This window comes from Manacus vitellinus, unplaced genomic scaffold (assembly GCF_001715985.3).
Source record: "Manacus vitellinus isolate BGI_N305 unplaced genomic scaffold, ASM171598v3 scaffold_4_pilon, whole genome shotgun sequence".
NCBI classification, from domain to species: Eukaryota; Metazoa; Chordata; class Aves; order Passeriformes; family Pipridae; genus Manacus; species Manacus vitellinus.
Window position 1 is genome coordinate 15,367,732 of NW_021940604.1, and position 24,899 is coordinate 15,392,630.

The 24,899-nt window shown below is 38.3% G+C and overlaps 1 protein-coding gene across 1 annotated transcript in view; it reads right to left on the reverse strand.

The window, feature by feature from the left end:
• RNF217 (ring finger protein 217) overlaps positions 1-24,899 on the reverse strand; it is a 65,657-nt gene that overhangs the window by 12,146 nt on the left and 28,612 nt on the right. The window contains exons 3-5 of the mRNA XM_029962738.1: positions 21,763-21,996; positions 14,284-14,448; positions 6,280-6,481 (exon numbers count right to left, since the gene is read on the reverse strand). Coding sequence (XP_029818598.1) covers positions 6,280-6,481; positions 14,284-14,448; positions 21,763-21,996 — 601 coding nt within the window. The remainder of the gene's footprint in view (positions 1-6,279; positions 6,482-14,283; positions 14,449-21,762; positions 21,997-24,899) is intronic.

The window sequence follows — 24,899 nt, forward strand, 5'->3', positions numbered from 1 at the left end:
GTGATGAGAGCACTCCCTCTAAATATGCTTCTTCTTGCTTTAAAAGGCTACAGTGAAGTGCTTGTGTACAGCTGTGATTTAGGTCTAAATCAAACTACAGCCAAGTCTATTTTGGATCAACATTTGTAAGGATATGTTGTGGCACTTACATAAATAAGGTAGCAATGTTGTGCAGCATACTGGCTAGAGCATATGACCAAGAACAAATAAAGCATGCTCATATTATTTACTTCTAATGAGTTCATGATCATAGAGTGAAAGCAGGGGTCCTTCTGAAACAGTGAATCTGAAACTGAACTTGAAACCGAGTTATCTTTCTTGAGTTGCACACTTCAAGTGGAAGAATCTCCCTGTCTCAGTTGGTTGAGTAGTTGGATCTAAGATATCATTTGTCTGAGCTGTTTGAAAACACAGAAGGGAAGGCATTTTTACTGATACACCAGCAGTCTGCTCAGGGACTTGAAATTTGGCAAGTCTTTAAGTTAGGCATGTGTTTGAAAGACCACCTCTAGAATGGGAGAAAAAGTGAGTTTGTGATTTCTCTCTTCCCTGCCATTCCGTCTCTCAAGTCACTCGTATCAGATTTCAGTAAATGGATTACTTCATTCAATAATGATGTAAACCTCTCCATAACCTGAGACACTAATTTGAGCAGTCTGAAGGAAAAATTAGATATTTTGGAAATATTTACAGCAGTTAAATGAACTGGTCCTTTTCATGCTGTTTTGATAGCTTTTAAATTTCATAGTAGTGTTGTGGGTGGGAAACATTAATTCCTAGAAGAAAAAAACTGGCAAATATTATTTGTATTACTCTAATTGCTAGGCATCCTAATGGTAGACCTTCTTGGGACTCTACTGCACTGCGTTCTATACACATAGAAGTTGTTACCTAAATTAGTCAAGTGTAGACAGAAGGATGAATGTAATGTGATGGAATCATAACACACCAAGAAACGACGCTGAGACTAAGGATGTTTATTGCAGGCACTGAACTGCCCAAAGACCCACTGCCCTATGTCTGTTAGCTCCAAGACTGCTAGTGGAGAGAGCAAATGTAAAACCTGTCTCGGAGCTGAATGAAATCTTGGGTCATTAGCCCATGTGATGAACTCAGCAGCAGGTTATGACCCAGTTTGGTATTGTCCAAAGCTAGTTTTTAGGGATAACTTAAGAAGAAATGGTTGTAAACAGAACAAGCCTCAAAAGGGAACCTTTTTTTACAATCACACTCAAATTAATGGTAAATAATTTCTCTACTGGGTCACTCTGCATGAAGACTTAGATATTTGTGGTAATGTAGTAACTGTATTTACAGATGTCTCAGAGGGGTTGCCTTACTTGTGATACAGAGGATCATGTTTTTCTGCAAAATGATGAAGTATTTCAGGAAACATGAGGGAATATTTTTCCCTTCCATAACTTTGGGTTTGGTTGAGGGGTTTAGGGTAATATATACAAACATCCATAAATACTTCAAGAATTCTTTGCCATGTAAAATATTAATAAACTAGTTTTAGAAAACAAATTTAATCATTAGCATATGGGAAATAATATGTTTTACCTTTTAAGTCTACATATCATTATTGTTTAAGCAGCAGAGAGACTAGAAAAGTCTACTTACAAATCAAAGTAGCCATATCTATGTAGATTTAAGTTCTAATAAAACTTTGCATTTGTTTTTAAAAGAGTCCTATCAAGTGTATACAGATGACTTCTTACAAATCAGACTGACTTAAATGATGAAGTTGCTAATGAAGGTTAGATTACAGAAATGCATGCTTCCTTCTGCAAGGCTCAAAGTTGTGCATACATAAAGTGAACCTTGTGCTCTGCTTGGGACAGGAGTCAGTCAGATCTGAAAACATGCTGCTTTTCCTATTTGAAATGCTGCTTACCATGCAAAAAAAATAATTTGCTTTAATAGCTTCACTGCATGTTGTGTCCTGCAACAGATCCACGAAGTACCTAGCAGTTAAATTTGAATATAGTTCATCCAGTTGAATTCAAGTGGTACTCCAGTGACATCTTAAGTACATTTAAGACAGCTGAACATGTTTTTCCTTTCTGTACAATTCATCACTGACTCCAGTTATAATGAAACATTCTGCCTTCAACACTTTAGCCAAATAATTACTATGAGAATGAAATCTCTAAGTCTGCTGGGACTGAATAATAAAAGCAATTTCACTTTACTGTACTGGTCAAACGACAAAGTTTCTCTAAAAAATATGTTGGCTAAAGAAGGGGAAGAAATGTCATCAAATTTAGAGATCACTTCCGCTCTTAAGTTTTCTACTCCCTGTGATTACTATCACATTTACATAACAACTAGTTTGTGAAGAAAAGTATGTTTAAATTTATGCTGCCATAAATGCTTTTCCCTTATTTTTATTGCAGAACAGTTTGTGATTGTATGCACAAAACCCTGCTTCTCAACAGAAACCATGACAGTATGCCAGCCTGCCATGAGGCATTCTTTTCTTTCTACACACCCTACCCAGCTAGATTTTAGAAACAAGCAAAAAAAACCTTTATTGTACACAGCTACAAAATCACATTAACTTAAGTATTTCTTCTCCATAGTAATAAAGAAGTCATAGAAAACACCCACATATCTAGCAACACCTCACCAGTCTCCCACTGACAGCCAAGATAAGATTCCCTTAATTCTCACTACTTAGCTAGCTAGTAGAGGCATTTTACTACAGGAAATCGAACCTTTATTTCTTACTACATGTTACTAGAATTTGAGACTTTGCTTTAATGGACTGTCTCTCTGCTACCATCTCTTCTCTCTTCTGCTGACGTTCAGAACAGAACCAAAACCCAGGCTTGTACTCTAGCATCTCCTGATGATAATGCTCCTCTCTTGCCTAACAATGTATTTATGTATTTACATTTACAGTTCTAGCAACCAGGACATCCCTGAGCCTAGACATGATCCCTAATTGGAATTCAACATTTTGGAGTTTTCAGCTTGATCATAAGTCATTAAGACTAGTAAGCTTCGGTTCAGCACAAAACATAAAACACAAACAAACAAAAAACAGTATCAAATATCATGACAAAGTAGAATCTGATGGAGGGTCCATAAAAGAAAGATGAGCAGGTAAGCAAGCTATTAGTACTTACTCAATTTCATGATAACAGAAGTAACCAATGAAATCATTAGGAATCAATAAAAACCAACAGGACTTTTGCCATACAACACACAGTAAAATCCTAGAACCTCTAACAGAAATGTTTTGGAAGCCAAAACTTAAGAACTGTATAAACTACTGAAGGATAAATCTACTGATAGTTATTAATCAAAGGTTTAGATACAAACCTTAACTAAGTGTCTTGTTTAAAACAATGAATACTGGAAACAAACAGGGAGTGAGATCTTATTTCTAACTGACCCCTGCTGTGGACAGACTTACCAGGCAGACCTTTACACAAGCCCAATTAACAGGCACAGATCAATTCTGTTGAAGTTTTACAAAGACAGATGATCCTAGCAGATTTGCAGCATTGAAAATGGCAGAATCTACAAACTGAACTGACACTGTATCACAGTTTGGGATTATACCTTCTGCGAAGAAAAATGTCAGTAGGTACAATCTTACAGCAATATAATGTTGTCTTAAAAAAAAAAACACATGTGAAAACCCACATGTGCACTTTTGTGGAAAAAAATGCAAAAATCTAGACTAGCTCACATATGCAAATCATAGCCAAAATCTAATCCAATGGAGGAAGAGCTTTGACCTCAATTCCAGATTTCAAATCTGATGCAAATTTTTAAAGCTGGTAATTTTTTGTTTTCATGTGTGAGTTCAGTTAGGGTTCTGGAGTGTTTTGGTAGTTATTCATAAAGTGTAATAGAACCAATATTAAAATTTAGAGTTCTAGAGGTGACAGGGATTTAAGTCATGAGCATCAATGCAGAATTTTTTGAATTATTGTCAATGTGGGTGTTAACAAGCTATTGTAAAAAAGAGGGTCATTAACTACATGTGCTGGCAGGTCCAGCTAGCTCTGTCTCTATTCAAATGATGACCATTCTTTTGAGAAATGGCACCATACGACAGCCGTAGTCCTAGAGCGACATTTTTAACAGAAAGTCCCTATGAGAAATGTCATCTGAGGCTTTGAGCTTTGCTAATCTTTCTTATTTACCAATTAATGCAAACCACAAGTACGCTTGCAAACAGGAAATTAAAATAAAAATATTTTATACCTTCCCTAAGTGTGATCTCTTAAATATGAACATACACACCTTCACTACTGAACTTTAATTCATATATTCTCTTCCACATTTCTCTGTTGCCCTCAAGTTGATGTTGACAAATAAAATAATTTTGTTTCTTACTAGTAACAGTTGTTTTATTTTAAAAGGAAAAGGTTGTGTATTGTTGTTTCCTAAAACAAAAAGCAAGGTAAATATAAACTGATTTTAATAGTAGTTATGCACATGCAGTACATGCATCTGTATTTGGGACTTCTTATGTGACATTAAAACATTCCAAATACATATTTAGATACCTTAAATGTAAACCAATGCAAATATTATCAGAATGATAATGTTATTTTTTGGAGATCTATGTTGTGATAAAACTCACTTGTTTTATCTTTGCATCTCCATTGCACAGAGAAGGTTTAATCTTGGGCCTACAAGCAAGATGGAAAGGGATTTTTTACAAGTGCATGTAGCAATAGCACAAGGGGTAATGGCTTCAGACTGAAGGTGGGCAACTTAGATTGCATATAAGTTTTTTTATAATGAGGGTGGTGAACCACTGGCTCAGGTTGTCCAGAGATGTAGTGGATGACCCATCCCTGTAAACATTCAAAGCCAGGTTGGACAGGGCTCTGAGCAACCTGATCTAGTTGCAGATGTCCCTGTGCATTGCAAGTGGGCTGGACTATATGGCTTTTAAAAGTCCGTTCCAAACCAAACTATTCTATAATTCTAATAAGGCTCCCCATGATTCTGTACGTGAGCAGCACTGACTTGGTTATGTCTCTGAGAACTGTCCGTTGCTACAGCAGACACTAATTACACCAAATGTAACAAGATCCATTTTAAAACAGCTTACATTTTTTGCCATTGTGGCTATTAATAAATGCTCTTCTGAAATCTTACTAAGTGCTTTGAAACAGTTCTTGAGTTTTAAGTCTAAATTTATTCATGAAATGTTTCTACCCATGTGCCTTAGTGCCAGAATTGTTTTTAATCTAGACTAGATCTTCTAATCCACTGGTATTAATATCTACAAAATGTGTCAAGAGCAGGCATCTCCAATCATTTTTCAGTTTTCATCCACTTTCTTGTTATTCATGTATCTTTAATTCACCTCTCTGATAAAGTTTGTTATAAAGCCTTGCAAGTTCCTGAGGTCAAATTAATGGGCTTGAATGACTTATTGTTGCTTGTTAAACAAGCATTCCAGGTTTGTGAATCTTCCACAACTTTGCAGATCAGAAGATTGGCATTTTTATTACTAGGCCTATGTTTGTGTGCCAACTCTTGTGTTACTCTAAAAATCACCCAGTTTTCTTACTGGAATATGTTGGGCTCAGGAGTAATGTTTTCACCTCAGGTCTGCTGACTTCTATTTCCACATGTACATACTCTTACCTTTACCTCTGCAATCAACATCACCAATTGATAAGCTCAAAGCATTTCCTAATCCTAGGTGAATTCCAAGTCATTTCCAATTTCTATGACTTAATTCAAAGTACAAGAAGTTCTATTTTCCTTATCAGGTCCCCAGTTTTTGACATTAATACAACCATTTTGTATGGTTGTATTTTGGGATCATATTTCTGAGAGAAAGTAAATGTATATTATTTTCTTTTAAGTTGGATATTATCTGAAGTGAAGCTAAAAGTTAAAAAATAACCCAGATCAGGTTCAAATCCTAACAACGCTTTATTCAAACAGATCCTTAATGGAGAGGTTAAAAAAAGATTCCTGCTCTTATCCATTTCTCCTGTATGCTTTTAGAATACTAAATACAGCCAGCCACATGCATATTGACAGCATTTTTCCAGTTTGCTTATGTATTATTAAAAAAGGTTAGGAAACAGAAGCTATCAGAAGAGGACAAAATACTTACTCAAAAAGGAGTACAGATGTGATATATTTAAATATATTTGATAACCCCCCTTTACATAACTGAAAAGCAAGTTGCCCATCCAATACTTTAAACCATGTTTTAATTTAAATATTGCCTTATCCCCCCAATCACTTCATTGTGCAGCTCTCCACAAGGAACCTTTATCCACTCACCACAAACAGAGCCTCGCACTAATCTCCTTAAATGTGGTCTCTCGGGGAGGTAGCGGTATTTGCATCCAAAGATACTGAGGTTTGACGTGTGATCTCCGAAGAAGCGGAGCTGGCGGTATCTCTCCCCACAACGGTAACAGAAATTAGTGTTACACTGTGAACAGGTCATGTGGTCACACCCTTCGGTTCTCTGGATGTGGATCTGTATGAGAAGAAGGAAAAAAAAAGTTATTTTCCCCCCTCCTTAAGCACAGGACAGCAGGCACTACCCAGTACAATCCATTTGCCAGATGAAAAGACACTGCAAGCAACACCTTGCTTAAGCCTGCATTTGCATTAATTAATACTGCACCTGGCTTAAGACAATAATGGTTTTCTAAGGCAAGCTTCAGAGCATTAAATATGAGTTATAAGTTGTTTCCAGATTTCCATTTTCTGTATAATTCTCCTTCCTTGCTTAAACACTCTTCATATCAGATGAGAATATGAGTGATCCTTGCCCTTACTGAAAATTTGTTTTTATTTCTGAAAACATTGGTTATTTATTTCTGAAGACACATTAGCACTGAACTTTATTAAAAATAAAAGCAGCACAGTAAATGTAGCTACGAACTCTGTTTGATCTCTCCACAGATGGGTTTTCCTCTCACACCACCTGTGGCCCCATCCCTTTCCCATCACAAATTGATTTGGCATTTTGTAATATACCCCAGAAAGACACTGCTGTTACAGTGAATCGTTTCACAAGTATTTTTGTTGTTGTGGCATTGTTTGTTGTTGTGGGGTTTTTTCCCAGAAAGATTCCACAAACCATATTAAAAATTACACCAAGCGTCATGATGCCCACAGTAGAGCACGAAGCAGGGTTGCCTAAGTTCTACATCCATCTTTCTGCTGATTGCCAGCAGAAGTAGTTCCATTCCTGTATCTCCATGTACTCTTCTGCAAACTGATAAAATTTACCTACTTTGCATAGACCTAATAAAGCTCTGTTTTTTGTTAACAGTTCCAAGAGTCTTTGGAGAGAGGGTAATCCTGGTCCTGAGTATTCCACGAAATCAAATATGATTACATGCTACTTTAAATCTTGTCAATGAAAACCACAGCTAATGGAGTGGTAAACACACGCTCTTCCTAGCCCACAGAATTGCTACACACATCCCACATACAACCCTTGTCCCACATCCTGAGACCACATTCCACAGTGGTCCACAGAAAGGCAGATAAAATTACCTAATAATTGAGGCTGAAAGTGACTCTTGGAGGTCATCTATTTTAACCCCTAGCTCCAAGCTGGACTAACTTCAAAGTCAGATCAGATTGCTCCAAGTCTCATCCCATTAAATTTTAAAAATTTCCAAGTATGGGTATGTCACAGCCTCTTTCAGCAACCTGTCCCATGCTTCACCATTCTCCCTGGGAATATTTTTTCCTGTTACATCCAACTGGAATTTTATCTGTTGAAACTTGCAATGGATAAATGAATGCCTCCTGAAATTCCTACAGATATCTACATATATTTATTTTTCAGGGAGATACAGGCAAAGACAAGGCATCACCACTCTGTGACCCTGCAAGCATCAGAGACACTGATAGCTCAGGTACCTCAAGAGAGGCTCATGGTTCCTGAGGTATCCAACCTTATTGAGAGGGTCATATGTGTTTGTTCTTTGGTGCTGATCAGGGGTCATCTGGGATCACACCTGACTCACCCACACATCTACTGAAATTGGCACTTTATACATGTAGCAAAGTGATGTTTTCCATCAGCAATATTCACGATAAAAGATCCAGTGGCAGATGTAGTTAACAGCAGTTCCAGATACACCTGCCAACATTTCTTTGTCAACAGCAGTGATCTCAGAATTTGCACTTCTACACTTTCAAATGCTGTTTTCAAACATAAGAGGAGAAAGACATTCACAAAAGAGAGAATTGGGCTATAAAAATACTTTCTAGTGAGAAAGGATTCTAGTGGACTTACATTTGCCCCAAAGAAGGGATGCAAATAACATCCCTTATGACCAAGCAACCCTCTCCACCCTGAGAAAGCCTGCTGTATCACAGCTGCCCTGTTTTCCAGAAGCACCTGAAAAAACACCATTGCTGATGAGCTTTATAAGCCACTTGATTTTAAAACTTTCACATTTAAGCACTGAATAAACAAAGTAGAAACAGAAGTCTACTTAATATTGTACCAACTTAAGAATAACTTACCAAGTTATATGCTATTTTCTTCTAGAAGGGACATTATATTGTCAGTTTTTGTTTTTACTTTTCCGGTTACATGTGAAAAAATGTTGACCTTGCTCATGGAGCCATAGTTCAATGTAATTCCTAAGATTAACTTGAACTGAAATGAAGGAATTTTATTAGTGACTTAATGTATTTTAACAAATTAACTTTAAATTTTAATTCCAATTAGTTTTTTGGGGGATTGAAATTCAGAAAGCAACTATATGGACTTCTGCAATTTTAGAGGTAACTTTCCTTATCTGCTGATTCCATCTTAAAAATGTACATGAGGCAACTAGATCTTATCCCACCAATGAGAATTAACTGGTTGTTTTATCTTCTTTTTGAATCAAAACCATTTAATTCTCCTTTCTCTTCTCTAATTTACCAACCCAATTAAGTTACAGACTTTCAGTTAGGATGGATGGTATGAGCCTGGAACCTATAAAAACCCTAGATGCAAACCAAAACTACTTCATGTTTCAAAAATAAATTAATTTTTTTGGTAGTAAGAACTTCAAGAAGATGTTGGGAATAGCTTTATATGTTCTACCATTCATACCTTTCATAAATATTCACACCTTTTAGAAACTACCTGCCAACTGCCTACCCGTGCTTTCCTAGATGCAAACCAGCTCCAGTTAGCTAGGCACCACTGCTGAATCATTTGACAATCTACTTGTTTCTACTCTAAGTCCTCCAGTCATACTGTCCTCTTTAAACATAAAAGAAGTTGATACTTCTTTTATGGGATTTATTTTATTACAGACACATACTGCAATTACATATACTTTATGTTGCTTCCTCAAAAAGTAAACCATAAAAAAAATTTTAGTGAATACTTATCTGCACATATGTAACTATCTTCAAAAGCTGCCAATCTGGAACAACTGATTGTACTTGCCCATTTTTTTTTGTTGAAAGAACTTTCCTTTTTACAGTGAGGAGAGACTTTATCAAAAAAATGAAGTAAAAAAAAAACCCCAAACCTCAGATGCAGGGCTTGGACTCTCGGTCACATGCACACAGACTGACGATGCCAGATGAACTCTGCTGCTTTCAAGCCTAAGACATGACATCTCACCAGATCAACTTCAGCTCTGGTTCACATGGACATGCCTCCCTGCCCTCCAGATAATCCACTGACAGAGATGGATTACAAATCTATAAATTGAGAAAGCGATAGCTGATGGATCAGATATCAAATGACTGTTCCTGCTCCACTGGCAATACCATGGTATGCAACAGGCAGCCGGGGGAATGTATGGGGCCAGGAATGCAGCTTGCTATAGTTAGCTGCAGCTGTGTTCCCAGCAGCACCATGAGGGTAGAAGAGGCAAGGTGAGAGCATGATGACTGCAAGCACAGTTTCTGCCTCCAAACATTCAGTAAATGCAACAGACTTCATCCTACACCCAGTACCCATTCAAAACCAAAGACATACCCTCACCTTACATGGCTTCCAGAACAAGAGGGGTAAAAATTACACATCAAAGGCAAACACACCTAGCTCAGAGTCTTAAGGAAACAACTAAAGTAGCACAGTGGCTATTTCAGACCTTCACTTTACCTCCTCTGAATGTTAGAAGTCCTCTCATAGAAATCTTTTAGGGAAATCACTGCCAAAAGTTCTGAGGGTGAGAATGGCTGTTTCTCCTCCACTCCTGAAGAGAATCTGCACAGCTTTATCCCTTTGTATACAAATAAGGACACTCCTCCCTCCAGAGGATGAGAATTAATTTGCAGAGCACCTTCAAAATCTATGCCCTGAGTTATAACACTTATAGTAATCAGAACAGATAAGCCACAGATAAGAAGTACACACTCCTTTATTTGCATTGACATCCTTGTTTACTTAAACTTCTGTTGCTGCTCAAAGCTTTCTAAACTAGAGCTGCTGTGTGGTCTTTCCTCAGACAGTGCTGTTTTTGAAATCTGTGGTAAGATAACACCAACATGAAGTACTTCCTTGGTTTGCTGTACTGTAAAGACACTTGCGGAAACAAAGGCATTTTCCTGCAAACACCTAGCTATTGCAAAAAATAAACCCCTAAAACAGTAGTAGGGAAAGACAAGTAATGTTATAGATTTAGTCAAATGGCATCTAAAAACATGTAGCAAGTTTGCATGCATTAGCCAGCTCTCTCTAGAACAGGACCAGCACTTTTTGGACAAGTCTTGTTGAGAAAAATTGTCTATGCTGACTTCCTTAAAATAGCTTATAGTAAATTTGGAAAAGGCTCTATTAAAAACAAAAAAAATATATAAAAACTAATTTAAGATACAGTTAAAAAAAATTAGTGTATTTCCATACTAATATACAATCAAAACATGGATCTACAATTACACAGTTGGACAGTGTGTAACATTATTATCTTATGTAAACACACTTTAGAGAGACTAGGTAAATATAAGCTATTTCTATTAGATTCACTGAAGCTGTATCCAGCTACAGCAAAAAGCAATCAAGTTTAAGCTTATTCAACAGTCCCCACTATATTCAGATTACAAAGGATTATGTTCTTTCAAAGCACTTACCAAAGCCACTGAAAAACTTGTGAATACGTGCCTGAGGATCTGCCAATACATACACGCCCCCATAAATGTGTTTCCATTTTCTCACCTGCATGCCCAGACAAGATAATAATAGTGCATTTGACTTCTCTGTGGTACAGGTACTTAAAGAGAGAGTCTGTGTGTGCGTGTGTGTGCGTGTGTGCGCATCTATGTGGTCTGTATAAATAATTATCTCCAGAAGGTATCTGTAAAATATGGTCACAGTTTACACTGTAATCAGTAACTTCGGAAGTTACCAGTAATTTTACAAATTGCCTAAGCAAAGAAATTCTACCTCTACTGAAATTTCTATCTCTAATTTTTCTTAGTTTCAGTTTTAGTGTAAAGACTGAATACTAATATCTTCAGACAAAATTTCATCTTGACTTTTTCTCAATCTGTAAACTTTGGCTGCTGCAAATTTTTAACCAACACATGAAAGAGGTTAAAAATAAAATATGCTGTCACCTGAAACATTGACTATGTGGACCTAGAACAAGAATAAATTAAATGGTATGTTATCAACTCTATTTTCTCTGTCTTTCTCTTTATTTTATTTGGAAATATGATTGTCATTTGATTCAATGTTATTTTATATAGAGGTTTTAGGGGGATGGTTGGAGAAAGAAAGGCAGAGAAGTGTTAGGTCTAATCCCCTTGACTCCAAACTGTTAACTGTTGGAATGCTTATCTCCACATGCCCAGATATCTACTAAAGACTTGATGAAGAGTGCTGCCGAAGATGTATTTTTTTAATTACTCAATAACCGTTGAAAAAAAAGAAAGAAAAGAACAACAGTACCACTAACCATTGGCTAACTGGTCCTTTGATTACTTGCTAGTTATAGATTTGACTTAAAAATAAACAATGTGTTGATAGAAACATTTTGGAGATTGCAGACAGGAAGAATATTTTTCATCTCTGAAGAAAAAAGTATCAGGAGTAAGGGTAGCAACACAGTTTATAACAAAGTTGAATTCCCTCTTCAATATTCACTTACAATACACATCAACAGAAAGGACTTGACAGAGTTTCTTTTTTCTGTGCTAGTTTCATAACTTTCCATACTGCCTCCCACCACGTAGGAGGTTTTATTTTCCTTTGATTATGGAAAGAAACCTAAAGTATTTTTGAAATTAGCAGCCCAACTCATGTAATTTTATGCTTCACAATTAGTGACAAGCCACAAAAGTTTCAGGTGTCTAGCCTTTTTTTTTTTGAAGATGGCGAAAAGAGTTGTACATTTAAATATGGCATTTTAAATTTATTACTTATTCAGGTTGAATATGTTAGAGTTAGCGGTTTTAGTTCCTTTCTCTTTCCAGCTAGCAGCCTTCTTCCCCTTGTTTTTCCACATTCATACTTTTTTGCTTGGTCCACTTTCTTCTTTTTTTGGACAACTTATTACAATAGTTACATTATTTGCATGGTCACAAAATCTGAATCCGGACACAAGTCAAAGAATTAAAACCAAAACACAGGTCCCACTCCAAAAGGAACAAAGGATTTTATTTTATGACTTCCCAGAAACTGAACATTTTTAGAACTGGCTCAAACCTATCAACTGTTACCAAAGAGCAAGCTGTAAAAACTCTGTTAAAATGTCACATGTGCATGAGGGAGGGTAAACAACTAGCTGCTGATTTTAGAGCTTTCCAATTTTGCTTAGTGTTTCAAAATCTTTCAAGCTATGGCATCACAGGCATTTCTTTCCCAAAGACCAAAATGAGACACTTACTAAGCTGCTGAACATTTTCTTATTTGCACAGTGTAGGGCTCAAAGTGTGACATATACTTGGTATATTTACAAGTAAATCTCCCTTTCAATATTTATTTTCTACCAAACATTCCAGTTTCCTTACTTTGTCCTGTCTATGTAGATTTAGAGCAATAGAAAATTTCAGACTAGGTATTCTCTTTCAAAAAAAAAAAAAAAGGACAGTCTCCCACCACCATGACGCTCTTAAGGTTTTGACTTACTACTCCCTCAGTAGCTGGAGATAGGTGTTATGAAAAAAAATAGTGAACCAAGGTAACAGCTCCTTCATTAAGGGCAACCAGGTCAGAGGTATGCAGGGCTGTTGAATCTCATTTGAGTAGTAGGAATTATTTCCTATCCTGGAATAGAGTAATGATATTTTTAGGGTGTACGACTACTGCACTTCAGTGCTGAAAATTAAACTAATTAATAAGAAACACTTCACAGAATCATCTAGGTTGGAAAAGACCTCAGAGATCATCAAGTCTAACCTTTGACCATCACCTTGTCAACTAAACCATGGCATGAAGTGCCATGTCCAGTTATTTCTTGAACACCTCCAGGAATGGTGACTCCACCACCTCCCTGGGCAGCTTATTGCAATGTTTGACAACTCTTTCAGTGAAGAAATTCCTCCTGATGTCCAGCCTGAACCTCCCCTCAAGCAGTTTGTGGCTATGTCCTCTTGTCCTTTTGCTGGTCGCACTAGACAAGTCACCAACCTCCATCTCACTACAACCTCCTTTCAGGTAGTTGTAGAAAGTGATAAGGTCTTCCCTGAGCCTTCTCTGGGCTAAACAACCCCAGCTCCCTCAGCCACTCCTCACACAATTTACCTGCTGGACCCTTCACCACTTCACTGCCTTTCTCTGCACTCACTCCAGCATCTCAATGTCTTTCTTGAAGTGAAGGGCCCAGAATCAGATACAGTACTCGAGGTGCAGCCTGTGAAGTTGCACCTTGAGATGTGACTTGTGCAAAACTGACATTTAATCCTAAAAAACTCAGAATTTTACCAAATCTTAAACTCTCCCTTAACTCTTTGACAGAGTACTTCCTGCCTTGTGAAACTGAATTCACTCAAACTCTCTAGAAAACATGACAAAGGGCATCATATTTCTCTACAGCTTCCCATTTCTTTAAAGCTTTATTTTAGGAATGATTTATTCTGTAGCACATTCATTACCACAAACCATTCTATGATTCTGTGATTCTAAGCATATATCAATGCCCCCTCTTACTATTTTCATAACGTTGCTTTTACAGGCAGATATTCTGCAGAATAAGTGCATAAACCAGCAAGTAAAACATCTGACCTGTTTTTCTTAAGGGGTCATTGAAAAGACCCTGCACAGCAAGTGTGAATTTCATTTTCAATGCTGAGCGGAAGCTAAAAATATTTATTTTTAATATTTAATAAACAATACCTGCAAGCCAAGGGAGAGCAGCTCACCTTGCATTTTGGACACTTCTGGGCATTCCTCTGCCCATGTTCAATTTCGTTGGCCCAGTGACGCAACAGCTTGTCTCCCTTCTTGTATTCTTTGCAGTTAACGCCTTCATGCCAGGGAGAGTGGCACTTGAAACACCAAACAAATTGGCAAGACGGACACTGGATCTGTACAAATGAGAAAACACCACATGTTTACAAGCTGGATGCTGATCCAGCTGATCCAATTAGAAAGCCTGTTTTAAAACCACTGCTCTTCAGTTAAGAGAGTAGCTGCTCAGCAAAGGTCCAGCATCTTTTGAAGGGTCTGTTTTAAAAACACAAGAAGTTGTGGAAGCTAGCTTGTTCTATTTTTTTTTAAAAGAGAGAAAATATAGAAGCAATTGCTAAAGTCAGGAAAGGTCTCAATCAAACAAAACACAAGTAGCTTGGTTCAACCATAGGAACTGCTCCCCAAATACATTGTGTGACTCAACTGACAAAAGGCAAAATCCAGGAAGCTTATTCACTTGCTTCCTACATTTGTGAGATCACCTAAAAATTAGCAGACAGTTTTCACTGCAGTAGATCTGTCGTCTTCTAGTAATAAACTTCACTGCCAAGGCTATTACCAGAGAGCACCTGGTCTTCTGAGGGGGCTCTACAGAACCCAGAATGGGTTATGAAGCTATATTAGAAATGGTCCTGGGAACAGGGGCCATGAACAAGGTTCTCATCCAAGAGCCAGAATGACCAGCTGGAAGTCAGGCACCTTCTTTTGCTCTTGATTGCGTAAAGGCAAGCTGAGGCCCTGACAAACAGCCTGCTTGCTACAGACCACACCTAATGGTAAAAACCACAGGCTATACTCAAATTGAGAAAGGATCTATTCTTTCCACTCCCTCGGTTTTAAATCATTGTGTCAAACAGGTACCATCGTCATCATGTCATTGCTTCTTCCAGAGCCTGCCCATTTTCTGTTTGAAAAGCTATGGCAGTTCCTGTGTTTGCCAAGTAATAAATAGAGGCACATTCTTATCTGATGAAAGACAGGCCTCCTACCTGGATTGTGACTAAGGAAAGCAAGAACTAGAAGCCATATTAGACACAGGCACATCCAGGCTTTTGCAACATGTTCAATTCTGCTGTGTTTGGCTGAAAAACGTTTCAGCCTGAAAGATGGGAAATCACACCTCTCAAGCGACTGCTAAGCCCTGTCCACCATCTCCAGTTGCAGTCTATGTCTGGCACTACCCTGGCTTTGTACCAGCTGATGGATGGGATTGAGGGATTCCACCAGCCAAACAAAGGCTATATCTGTTTCCACATTTGGTTCACCACCAAACCACGGACATGTCTGTGCTGGCCATGCATGGTGTGGGAGTGCTGTTCAGGAAACTGCATCCTAGAGTGTAGTCACATGTGAAATCCCCAAAATGCATTTCTGAAGTTGTCACTCCCAGCAGTTACTGTGCCCTCTGTTCAGACATGCTAACTGGTGGTGTGCCTCCTTGACTACAGTTAAGAGTCCAAAGTAGGTGCTCTGATCTCCCTTATATGCTTTGCTGGAGGGTAGCCTAAATTATTTATATGTGTAATCACTACATCTGTCACTACTGACATGATAATACAAAGCTGATCTGATCTCTGATGCATGACCTAGAAATGAAGCTGTCTGTTACCTTTAACGCTATTCCCCAAGTTCTATACACAGAGAGAGCATTTAGTTTTTTGCCTTTAATGTTTCACATTGCAACCTAATTGACACAATTGCTCAACCTGAGCATTTCTATGACCCTAGCTAACCTATTTTTCAGTGGCTGTCTAACTTCACCAGTAAAGAGTAATATTGTTTTTTCCACTGCAGCAGTGTCTAACAGTCATAGCTTGGTTTGTATTGTGCGATGTTGTCCTAGTTACAGTGGCCAGGACCAGGTTATTACTATGTGGGTATAACCAAAACTGTGTATTCTATACCCTCTATGTCATTTCTGATGGACAGCTGATAATGGATCATTTGCAGCAGCTGCCCAGGGCACATCTAAGGACTCAGCTGTCATAACTCCCCCCATCCCAGGGAGGCATTAGCACCTTCACACCCAGCCTGAGGGGTCATCTTTGCTAAATGGCCATACTGGACTGGCATAATAGTCAGCTGCAACACCTAGACCATCAAAGACTCCAAAAATATCACAAGCCTCACTTAAATCACCCATTGTGAAACTCCCTGCCCTGGGGGAGATACAGGACATTCCCACCTGAACCTGAGCATATATAATCTTGGGGTTTTGAGACTTCTGGTATCACTCGTTGGATCCAGGAGGACCAAAACTCCAACAGGACTGTGACTGCAACTCTCAACAAGACTATGAAAATTACCTCTTTACGCCAGTCCACATCTGTGGATCATCAAGTGCAAGAATAGGAATTAAGGGTCAAGAAAATTTTCTCACTACCCTTAAGATAGCATGTTCCCATTCATGATCCTTTGCTGGGCTTACAGCTGAAGTGCACAGAAGTGAAACAGCATCAAGAAATCGAGAGACTTTCTTCTCATTACAATACATAACATTTTAGTCTGTTACCATCTACTGGTCATTATCTTTGTAAAGAAAAAAATATTGTATGTGCATTTAAGTATTACAATACATACATTTCCTTCATATCAAGCAGATACAATAAGAGTGTGATATTAAATTCTGATATCCTGTACCCCTTACAAGTATCACTTACTTTTAATAGTTGTAGTATTCAGACATTTGAGACAGAACACAGATGTTAAAAAAATACAAACACAAACCAACAGGTAGAAAAGCTGCAAGTTAAATCTTCTTTCTTAAAAAAAATTGACAACTAAATTTAAAACAAGTTTCGTGGGTTCAGTTTTGGTTTGGTTTTTGGTGAAAATCTGACACAAATTAATTGCAGGTTCTATCTTTCTATTATAGCAGCTACATAAGTGAAAGTAATAGAGCAGCCACTAGGATATATATTTAAACTTACACACATACTGACATCACCTGTTTCCAAATACATTAATTAGAAAATACTGAAATACAAGATGAGGCTATAACCATATGAACTTGAAATAACATTTTTTACCACAAATGGCCCTAACTAACTGAACTAGTGAGAACTGTGTTTCATTACCAGTTTCCTCTTCCACCTGCCACCCTGACAGCACCTTCCTCAAAACTGAACTAGTAAATTGTTTTTATATTTTGAATGGGCCACTTCCCTTCTCCATGGTTCAATGCTGAGCATACACTAAGCAGGCAAAGAAAACCACGTAAGTACTTACGAACCTTATTTTTCTTGGAACTAGCGATCACAAAACAAACTCCTAAACCCATTCAAACTTGGATGCAGTGTTACACCAACATGCTTAAGAAACAGAAACACAGACTGCAGAAATACTGCAGTCTTTCATATTCTTATTCCACTCTTTCTCTGCTGTTCTGAAAGAAAGTCAAATATGATTTGCTTTATGCTTCAGTATTAGTGCATGAAACCATCGTAACAAGGGCACAGAAGTGCTATCTACATATGATTTAAAACAGTAAAATATAGTCCAGCAAAGCAGAGAAACTATACCTACAAAAGCCCAAAACATTAACCCAGCGTTTTTTCAAATATGTTTTTCCTCACACAAACATTTTTCCATTTATTTTATGGTTTCCCTTTCCATAGATTAGAATTGAGAGGATGGATATATACACAAACCTCTATGCCTGGAGGTCAGTCTATACTAGAGGTCAGTCTCCCTTGAAATAGAAAACCTTACACAACTCTTAGTTCTCAGCTTTCTGAAACACTGACCTTTGAAGCTAACATTTTTCATTTTCTTAGCTAGCCTTTTTACTGCAAACTATTTTATTTATCAGTTTCCTCACTTATCAGGAAAAGACCTTTCAAAATTGATAAATAATTTCAACACAAAACACTGATTAATGTGACATGATGATAGCAAAACTGACTGCACAGGAAAAATATTCTGAGAACCTCAAGGTGCAAAAAGCTTAGTGGGATTTTCTGCTGGTGATGGAACACTAGCTATATAATAGGATGGTCAAATTAATTATGCAACTAACTGATCACATGAATTACGGTCTCTAGCTACAGCTACTGTCACTTTATTTGAAAATAAATATGGGCTCCGGCCCAAACAGCTTCCTTCTCCTCATCACTAACCCAACCTCTTTCTTGTAGCAGCTGAAAATGAAGCAACAACAAAACAAACAAATGTTGTGTCCCACTAGGGCTGATCTTTGATCCAGTTCCCAGTGTGACACCAAAACATCAACATGAGCAAAAGCAGGCTGGCAGGAATGAACAGCTGAGAGGAAAGATGGAAAGCATGGCAAAATCACCATATCCACAGCAGTTGAGGCTCAAGGTAGGTTGAAGTGATAAACAGCCATGAAGGTATCTGTGACTTAAAGGTTAAAATCTGATCCAAAAAGTGAGGAACTACTTGGTATAAATAACGCAGATCAGCTCTATCACAGCATCTCTGCTGGTATGGACTCCTGCTAGTTCAAGAGCAACAAGTTTCAGAAACTCTTCAGCAGTTAAAACAAAAGATAGTTTATCTAACAACTGCATTGAAAACACATTTGCACTTGCAAAGCCAAACACTCAAGTCCTCCTTTTATGTGACGTGTATCTCTTGGCAGAAGTAAACTAGAAGATTTCATTATGAACCTAGAGATTGATAAAGCAGGAATAAGACTCCAAGAATCAAGTATTGCTTCTCCACGGAAGGTGCCAGGTTAAAGAACTAACATTAAAACAACAGTTGAAAGCCAGGACATGGGGGGGGGGGGGAGGGAATCCCCAAACCCCACACAGAACAAGTCATCTTACTCTTGTGAAACTCTTATCTGTTCCACACACAGGAACTTAAATAGCAATTTTTCAATTTTTGCCTATTTCCTTTGCACTTTGTCATAACAGCTTTGATCAAAGCTTTATTAGGGTCTTGGCTACAATCAAGTCTTGCATTCCCAATTTAGGTCATATGGGAGGGGACAGGGGTATTTCCTTACTCAAAGCTGGATCCATTTGTGATACAAATACTTGATACAGAAAATTAAGTAGTCCCACTGCTGTGGGACTACTGTCCTAAGTGGCATTAATGGTAGAAGAAAGGTTTGGATATCAAGTTCCCCTTTTCTTCCCCTCCTTCTCCCTCAACATACTCACTTTCTAGGTTTAGCATACAAAGACTTAAATCTCAGCCAATTGAACTGCAGGGCCTAGATCAATTTAGCTGACATAAACCAGCTATAGTAAGGAAAATTAATTTATAATTTGCTACTTCGCTGCCTCTTTAAATTTTGATGTTATTTGTAATTTTAAATACTGTATTAGATTTTAGAAATGGCATTAATAACATTTTTAAAGTATCTGTTCAAACAACTCTTGGATTTTAGAGTGCTTTCCTGTTGCAGTGTATAAGAGTGAGTGTACTGGCACTGAGCACTCATGTGCTGTGATATTACTAGTAGGCTTGTGCATAGATGTTCCCCACATGGCTTCTCTTGAAGCCAGCACTTCCAGCGCTGGTGCAGAATTCATCTGGTGAAATTGTTGTTTATATTGCTCGCACGTGAATATGTGAGCCTCACGAGCCTCCAGTCAGACATCTCCTAACACTATAAGCAAAAGAAAATGAGCTTTTAACTCCAAAAAGCCTGTCATTCAGGACACAGAGAGGATGCACACAAGCAATCACGTGAGAACCTAAGAAAACCAAGATAATATCGGTCCACAGCTATGTGTGTATGTAATTACTCACATATACTCAATTTCTGATATAGTCTTCTTTCTAAACCTTCTCCCTGCAGCAAAACTTCTCTTTGTGCTAAGCTTAAAATAAATCACTAAAACTGTGTGTATACCAGAAAACAGTAGATGTTCAGGGAGTAGGCTGATGCCTTGTGGCCCATGATCATCCATACTGTTGCTAGCACTTTCCTAATTATATTTCTGACTAGCATCAATTAGACATTCTTGCACACAACACCTGAGCTCAGCTCAAAGGACACATTTTGCCAGAGTCTGTTCCCATGAGACTTAAGCTCTGCAGATCAGAGCTACACATAATGAATCACTGCAGGACCAGTGAACTGCTGCTGGCTTGTACTATGCATCACAGTCACCCATTCCTTCTGACTGTAATTTGTAGGGAAGTCGTAGGAACATTTTAACTGTAGCATTTTGACTCATAAAAGAGCACTGGTTATGCCTTGAGGAATATTCTCAGATCTGGCATGCCCACGATACAACAGCTGCATCACCTATGACCCGCACTTGTGAGAGAGTAATAGCTCCTGACACCTTAAGGAAGGTGGCTGCAGAAGCCTTACCTGCTCTGATCTACCCTGGACTACATCTCATGTGTGGTGATGATGAAGCAGATGGGTGAAGGAGAATGGCTGTGAGCAGAAGGAATTTTACCTGCAGTTTCAAATTTTTCCATCTCAATGTAAGACACCAAAAATCTGAAAACATTGAGCCCAACAGACATTGTGATTGTGGCATGTAATTCATGCCTTGCACCAATATACCTAAATAGCTCATAACTCAGAATTAGCTTTACCAACTTTTCAACTCCAATGAATACACAACCTTCTACCTTTTAATCTTCACACTGGGCTGAATCTTATGCTGTGTAATTAGAGCTATCTAAACAGTCATCTAAACTCCTACTGAGGAAACTGGTTTGTCCAGGAAAGGCCAGCTCAATCATGAAATTAACCACATCAAATCTAATAACCGGATGGAAAACTAACACAGAACATGATGCTGCAGACAGAAACGTCATCTTCTGGAACTTAGATGGACCTTCAGCAGCACAAAGCTTCTTCTAAACTCTTGCTTTTTATCTTTGATTTAAATCACAGTATAAGCAAATCTTCTATGAAAAGAAATGCTGTAGAAGTGGGTTTTTCCCCTCCTGTTTCTCAAGTTTTTGCATTGTGAGTGATGAGGCTACAGTAATGTATTATGTCTGGTAAGAGAGTGAAGAAATCAAAACCAAGAAGCAGGATGGACAACAGCTCTATTACTAAGGAAGGAGCAAAGCCAACTGCCTAACAGCATAAATGACCAGAATTCATTTACCCAGAGTTTCAGGGAAAACTTAAGGGTAGAGGGTCTAGAATTACTGGTTATAGTGATAAATTCCCTTTCCCCAGTCTCTTCTGATTGTGACCATATTGTTTGCATGTCGAGAGAAAACACTCTTTAAATTACAATGTATGCCAGGACAAAATTACGCTCTCTGCCAAAAAAAAAAAAAAAAAAGGGCTGAAGTTTAAGTACTTAAACTATTTGAAGCCAAGTAAGTAGTTAATCAACAACATACTACAGATTCATATTTCTAATCACAGCTTGCACACAGCTCCACTGAAGCAAAAAAAGCTCATTTAATGCCCACCAAATGCTGTTCTACTTTTGCAGTGCCATCTGACCCACAGCCCTAGCAAAAATGCTCACTTTGTATTTGTTCTCCAATTTGGCAGGGGTAGGAATGTGGCCTCTCCTCCGGAAGGTTGTAAAGTGCTTGCACTGAGGACATGGCTTGGTGCTGGAGTCAATGCGGCTGAGTTCCAGGAAATATTTATACTTGATGATGTCATCATGGGGCAGGTTATAGAGGACAGTTGTTTCATCCAGGTGTTCGCTGCACTCTGTGATAGGACATTTTATATCCACTTGTCCCAGCTGCACCTGCATATGAAAGAAAACCCATAAGAGCTGTATGACCTTTTGCCTGGAAAAGTTAAGCAAGCATTCGTGAATTCTGTGAGCAAAAATAATTTCAAGTACTGTAACAGCCCACAGACTATCAAGCATATTTTCTTAAAATTATTTTGACTTACATCAAGCACACTGCAATTTTTCTAGAGAGTATTTTTGAATCTAAACAGGAAAGCTAATTACCCTTATGACATTGGCAGGTATTAAACATACAGTCTAACTAGTACATACCATGGCTACACACGCCACAAAACCAAAACACAAGTCCTAACTGGCAGAGTCCATCCAGGTCTCTGTACTTTGGGTGTAATGGTCAGAGCTCCAATATCATGGCTCATATAGGTTGTGAGAAAGCAGGCAGTGGATACTGTTTCACTGCAAAATGAGCTGGGAATTAAAGCATAGAGGAATTAAAAGTCAATTTAAGATCAGAGTCTAGCAGCTCTAACTCAGTGCTAGCCCTGAGCTGGTTCCTGCTGAGCGCGCTCAGTGCCTGTGCAGTCTGCTTCCAAGAAGCTCCTTACATGCCATACTGCAAGTGCAGAAACTTTTAGCTGAGCCTGAGGCTGACCAAGCTAATAAATTTCCCCAGACCTCAGAGTCAGTTTTAAAACACACACCTCCACCCCACCCCAACCAAGAACAACAACAAAAAAACAACATAAAAGAAAACAATAAAAACTGAACTAAAACCAGGCACAGAAATAAGCTTGAGGTTAACAGGGCAGAAACTTTTGTTGATCTAATAAGCCCTGATGGTCCCAAGCTGATCCATATGGTCAGATATCCGCAATATGTTTCCAGAGCTCCTGGATCCAAGAAGCGCACTGGACCCAGATCTGCACCCTTCATGCTTGGCAGGCTTTAACAGCTTGGACTCCATGCCAAAACAGCAGATCCTACTTGGTCTGGGCACACAAGAGTTGCATTTGCTTGGCAGTGAGCCAAAGTTAATGAACCCTGCTGGATCTTGAGAGTCTGCAAGGACCCAGCTAGAACATGTTTGTGTCTGTCCAAAGTAATCTTGAGTGAGTGAGTTTTGACTGTACAAGTGGAGCTGACCACCAGCCAACTCCTTCATCACTGAATATCTCCATGCAGAGAAAAATAAGTGCAACCAGCACGTCTTTCCAGGAATTAGTGTTTCAAGGTTGGCAAGTTTGATTTCCCTAGACTGCTTATTCTTTAACATGCTCCATTAGAGGAACCTGCCAAACAACACTCTAAATAAAATGGGAACACCTCAAATTTGGACGCAGATCTCGCTGCTGCACAGTGGTACCAGAAGACACAAAGACTCTATTAATGAAGTATTTAAGCTAAAGGACAGAAAAACCCTGAAAAGCAACACAACACTGTCATTGCTGCCTCAGCAGCTGAATGATAATTTAGTCAGGAGCCAGAGGATTAGAAGAGTCATAACACCATGGTATGAAACCCAAGTTTCATACTGATTTCAAAAAAATCCCTGCTGCACTACCTCTATTCTCTCTGCAATGTAGCTAAAACTACAGAGAATAAAGAGATTAGGTATATGTTAGATAAAGAAAAGCAGAGTGTGCATGGTGGCAACAGTCTCAGACCAGAGAATGGTGGAGAGCACCTCAGCCAGCCATTGCTGCCATGATGCCCTGAGCACCCTCCGCTCAGGGTGCAGGCAGGTCAGAATGGAGGCAGTATGGAGAGACAGCTCTCCCAGCAATACACCCACTCTTAGGAAGGAACTTCCTTAAATTTCATTTTCAGCTCTAAAAAGTGAGCAGAGCTCAGCTACATCCAAAGGCGGCTAGAGTCAGTTTGGTTTTTACATGGACAAGTTTAAGCAGAGAAGGAGGATGTACTCAAAGGTATGGAAAAAAAAAACACAAACATAAGAAATCCCCAAAACTACACTAACTGCATGCTGGGGAATGTCCACATTTTGTACCTGTAGGATACTAATTCAACTGTAGCAGAATTTAAAAATTGAAATCAAGCATATGGCACCACAAGAGTGACTCTTCTTGGAAGAATGACCCTGTACATCATGAAGCTGTACTTAAAAAGCAGATGACAATCAATACAGCACTATAGCACTCAAACACAATAAACTAAGAAAACAATTTGCTACAGAAATATAAAAAGCCATTGCACTAGGATTAGTATACGCTTTTTTTAGAGAAATATAGGTACAACACTTTAAAACCAAATAATCAAAATAATTCCACCTACAACTACTTCATGGTTTTGGTTTTTTTTTTTTTTTTGCTTGGTTGGGGTTTTTTGTTGTTGTAGTGGTTTTTTTGTTTTGTTTTTGGTTTTTGGGTTTTTTTAAGCATTAGGGAGATATAAAAAGAGGCACATCCTTTTTCTAAGAGTAAACTAAGCTACTTCATAATGAGAATGTGCATTGTATCTGACATCGAAGCTGGTACTTAAACATTGCTTATATTAAATGCTAGTTGGAACAAACCTGCACTTATAAAAGTGAAGGAATACAAAGCTCAACACTTTGTGTATTTCATGCCCACACAGAATACGATTAATATATGTGGTAAAAGTCATGTGTGGTTTCAGTGTTTATCTTGAAAATCTGTTTTACACCCATTTGAAACAAATAATTTTTAACTTCTAATAGTTTCAGCTTTTCAAGTTTGGCAGAGATTGATCCTTTTCCCGTGCTTTGAATGGGACTGAAGTGAACAGAGCTTATTAGCAGTAACTTCATGGAGCTTTGTCCTACCGTAAGAGTCCATCTTTGTGCACTAGCATCAGCAACTGATGGCAGTACAGCTTTAGAGATAGCCTATTAGGCTACCTGCTGCCACAGACTCAGGAGGTGCTACAGAACGAGAAAGAAAAAACAAAACAAAAGATCTCTTATGAGTAAAAAT